The sequence below is a fragment of the Euphorbia lathyris genome, chromosome 7 (assembly GCF_963576675.1).
Source record: "Euphorbia lathyris chromosome 7, ddEupLath1.1, whole genome shotgun sequence".
Taxonomy (NCBI): domain Eukaryota; kingdom Viridiplantae; phylum Streptophyta; class Magnoliopsida; order Malpighiales; family Euphorbiaceae; genus Euphorbia; species Euphorbia lathyris.
Genome location: NC_088916.1, coordinates 45506261 through 45510804, shown reverse-complemented (window position 1 = coordinate 45510804; position 4544 = coordinate 45506261). Strand labels below are relative to the sequence as shown.

Below are 4544 nucleotides of genomic sequence, written 5' to 3'. Positions count from 1 at the left end.
TCTAATGTTCCAACAACTGCTCAAGTAACAGCTAGTTGTTGAATTTAAAAAATCATAGGTCAAGAAAAAAGAGGGACAGAACTGTATATAAAACCAATGAAAGGAATTATCAGTTAACATATAAGATGGATTCAATTTCTAGCCCTTGATGCCTACGTCTTACACTCTTTCTTCTCATTAGCAGACCGGGGTCCCTGTCTAAACAATTTAAAAAGGAATTGATTGTTGCAAGACCAGTACCATTTTATGATTTGTTATTATAAGATACGTTGCAATGAATCTATTCCATTAAACAATTCATTTCTCTGTCATGTAAGTACGACAGGACATTTAAGATGGAACTGTCAATGGCAGCACTGGGTACTGAATCCTCAAAAACATGGATAAAGAAGAATTGCTTGCTGCTAATACTGCTATTGTTTCATTGCTACTATTAACAAACCAGTTCTTAGCACCTGTGAGTTCACAAAATAATGATGTTCTTTCCCCACCAAAGGAAGTTCAATGACAACCACAATATTACCCTGAATTTGTTTTACTCGTTGAAAGGAAATTCCAAAGGACTTGAATTATTCCAACGTCAATGACGCAAGATAAGAAGAATCAATTGAAAACACATGTGAACTGGTGTATTTGATTGGTGATTGTTCTAGTGGCTGGTTCAATGAAGACTGCAGCATACCCAGTGCCCATTGTGGTGTGCTCTACATGGTCAATAAGGTAGTCCACTGCTTTTCCACAAAGAATGTGAGGAGGAATCTGCTCAGCTTGTTTAGGAGGAACAAGTAGCCTACAGCTTTTCCCTTAGACTTCCTTACTGAGCTATGTGAGGTTTGAAATGTAAAAGAACTCTAAAGAATGATGTGACCATGTGGCTAGTCAACAAATTGACATGCATATGACTGGAACAATTAAACAAAAATTTCACCTGAGGATAATACTTTCCACCTCAAAGAAAGGCTTTGAGATTCTAACTTTCATCTTGGCTAACCGTCATTAAGTTTGTAATATTGAATATAATTCATGAAATTACTAAAAGAGTTGCAGAAAAAAAAAAAAAAAGGAATTTTCTTTTCACATATTTTTTAGTTTTCTAGGTTGAAGTCTGTCATATTCAATGACAAGTATCAGTTCAACTATAAAGAATTCCCTCAAACTGACTACATCTAATGCAGTAGATAATTCAACAATCTCAGAATATTAGAAAACTCAAATAGCAAACTATTCATCCAGATTTCATAATATAATGGATAACAAATGTTACAGATACTCAATATTATTCAAGAGCCTCAGGAACTTCTTAAGGAAAAGAAAGTAATAGCATGAATCAAACATCACTCTGTATCTTCTATAGACTGACAAACAGGGAGGTAATATGTATCAAGCTGCCAATATTTTTGTCTTACACCTTCCCAAACTTCTTCCCCTAGACAATTCTTAACTGGCAAGGGAATTAATTGAGTGGAGTAACCCAAGTTCTCCAGTTCTAGAGAAACTAAGTTACAGTAAACAACATGAAAAAATGCATTACCTCCGCAAAGTCCATTGAAAAATGAGTAAATTCCTCCAGGCTTCAATAACACAGGAAGGTGATTGTGAAACTCCCTCAGATCCTCATAATACTCTCCATAAGTGTCAAAGAAAATACCTGAACAGGTTTTGTTAATATCAGGATCAGTAAATGTATCAGTAGATCGCTTTGCTGGGCCAGAGAATACATCTTTCATTAGACAATTCCACATTTTAATATATCATTTGAAGAACAGGGTGTCCACCACCATCATTTGTATAATAAACCGATTAAAAGGAAGACAATGCAATACCAAGAGTTGGAAACTCGTATTATTATATATTTCATTGCCAGACATGAATCTTCTTAACTGACACTTTTGAAACACATCATGATTACAGCGGTAATCGAGCCGAGCTTTGGCTTGCTCATGCTCGGTTCATCAGAAAATTAACAAGCTCGAGCTCAAAATCATTTTCGTGAGCTGCTCGTGAGCAGGTCATTAATTTTGTTCATGAACTTCGGTCGCAAACAATCATTAATTATTCCATTTGTTTAATACAAAACTAGAAGTTTCAAACCTACAAAACTAATTTGTTTTCTTCCATTTCTCTCCTTATAGAAATACTAATATCAAAAAAATAATCGAACCAACCTTGATCACGAGCGTGTTCATGAGCCTATAACCGAGCCTACTCACCAGCTTTCAAGCCGAGTTTCTCAAGCTCGGCTCGTTTATAAATCGAGTCAAACACGGTCGAGCATTTGTCGAGCCGAATGCAAGCCGCTTAATCATGATACATTCTGTTTATAGGACCTTCCGCAAAACCAAAAAAAAAAGAAAGAAAAAAACATGAAATCATTTAGGAATTTGGTAGAGTTGGTTTCAGTAGAACATCAAATTCATCATGCTTATGAGACTAATAGTTACTCCTTATAGAAGGTTGGAAACTAATTCCTATGTTTTCTGCAACCTATCCTCTGGAATAATGCACACAAACATAGATCTGTACAATTGATTAACCTGTGTTTGTTTCCATTACATAATGAAAGGTTAGCAACAGAAAATATTTGCAAAGTAGATCATTTGATATGGAAAATATAAAAGAAAAAAATTGAAAAATGATTAGATTAAACTTCAAATAGGAATTTGCTTATTACTTGTTATCAAGGTGAAGTGTCAAATTACCATCATAGGTTCCAAGTTGAGAAAGAACATCTTGCCACCGGCCAAATACTATCCTCACATTATCCTTCTCGCCCCAACCAGTACTAAGCATACGTTGATAGACCAATGGATGCGCCTCAATAATTGTGTGAGAAATAGGATTGTATTGTTGAATGGCGGAATCGACCAAGCCCATTCCGAATCCAATATTTAGTATGTGACCACCTACTGAGCAAACAGCCTTAGCGTGCGCCTCCATTAGTGGTTTCTCCCAAGCCATCATCACAGCTTTGCTTTCAGAGTCCATCAGCTTATCCTCACTGAAACTAATTCTATCTTCCAAGTAATTCCCACTAGTCTCGCCATTATCATTGGCTTTTCTAGCGATAGTTCCTAATATCAATTCAGATTGAATTCCTGCACATTAATTATAACAACATAAAGTAGTTTAGCATCAATTGTCCATCCCTGATACTACTTATGGAAATGGCAATTGAACTGTTCGATTTATTCATTAATTTGTTTAAGGAAAATAAGGGAGAGTATAGATAAATGAGAGACGATCATTAGCATACCAGCATTGAGGAGAACCTCGAAAGCCTCCTGGTGACCTTCCTCCATAGCAAAATCGCCGGCAGAAATATTTGAAGGAGATAGTGCATTCCAAGGAGCACCGGCTTCAAGAAGGGCCTTGACAACGGCAACGTGACCGAGCTTGGCCGCGTGCATGAGAGGAGTGAAGCCATCGCTATCGAAATAGGAAACATCGGTTCCTGAGTTTATGAGAGCGCAAACAGTGTCTATGTCGCCATTCCTCGACGCCTCGCAAAGTAGTTGGGAATCCTCCATGACTGCGTGCTTCAGTTAGATTGAGAAATAGAAACCCTGCTTCCTTCTTTTCCGAGCAAAGAACAGTTCGCTAAATTACAGTTTTCACCCTGCGAGAAACGAGATGCCGAGTCCAACGACAGGTCGCTCAATTTTGAAACGCTCAAGGCAGGTAAACGACACATCATTGAAAACGAAACGGCAAAACTGTATACTACTAAAAAAAAAAAAAACTTTGAAAACTCATGGATTTTCTTTAAAAAAATAAAAAATTATGATTATTTGGTTTCGTAGAAAGTAAATCTTATTTTGTTTTTTTTTTTCAACATGGAGTGAAAACATACAAAGTAATATTTACTTTGTCAAAAACAAAGTAAGCAAAGTAAGCATAGCTTCTATATATAACATTATTATAACTAATTTTTTCTTTACTACTATTATGGACATTAAATTTCAAAACCTAATATAAAAGTTTCTTAATTTCATTGTTACATATACTATGATCACTTATTAAAGTAAAAAATTACAAAATGATTGGTGATGACCTCTAAATAGAAACATCCGATAGTTAAAGTTGTTTAAAACCATATTTACTATATAATCACGTTTTTTTAAATTTTCAAACTCTAAACAATTATTTTTTCTTTACTAATCAAACAATACCCAAATCACCTTAAAACCAAAAAAATCAAGAATTAAATTACTAAAAATATCATTTTAATATTAAAAATATCATTTTCATGAGATATACAATTGATGATTACCTAATATTACAGTGGGGTGATGCTCGCAAAATATATAGCATTTAACAGGACAAGTGTATCATATCTCAACAAGTAATAATGTGCTAAGCACGAGATCGAACACAATAACTATTTGTTATAATTAGTAAATCTATTAAGCTGATCTAATCATTTAGAAGGTTGGATAGAAGGGCTAATTATAAATCTAGCCCAATTAAGAGGGGTCTTTTATATATCTAACCTATTTTGCTTCCATCTTACCAAATTAGACACTTTCAACCATTTTGGACAAAAT

General features: G+C 34.9%; 1 protein-coding gene across 1 annotated transcript; it reads right to left on the bottom strand.

Moving 5' to 3' along the window:
* Positions 1-1214: 1214 nt before the first annotated feature.
* Positions 1215-3620, bottom strand: LOC136235144 (protein arginine N-methyltransferase 2). Its single transcript, XM_066024680.1, has 3 exons — positions 3254-3620; positions 2700-3095; positions 1215-1648 (listed from the first exon to the last, which is right to left on the bottom strand). The coding sequence occupies exons 1-3, from the start codon at positions 3525-3527 to the stop codon at positions 1335-1337; spliced, it is 984 nt and encodes a 327-aa protein (XP_065880752.1). The 5' UTR covers positions 3528-3620; the 3' UTR covers positions 1215-1334.
* Between the last annotated feature and the right edge of the window lie 924 nt (positions 3621-4544).

What these genes read in the sequence shown, in the direction of transcription:
- LOC136235144 (XM_066024680.1), bottom strand. Translation starts at nt 3,527, where the DNA reads ATGGAGGATTCCCAACTACTTTGCGAGGCGTCGAGGAATGGCGACATA. An exon ending in CGAGGTTCTCCTCAATGCTG is followed by an intron (nt 3,096 to 3,253) that starts GTATGCTAATGA and finishes ATTAATGTGCAG; the next exon opens with GAATTCAATCTGAATTGATA. An exon ending in TCAACTTGGAACCTATGATG is followed by an intron (nt 1,649 to 2,699) that starts GTAATTTGACAC and finishes AAACCTGTTCAG; the next exon opens with GTATTTTCTTTGACACTTAT.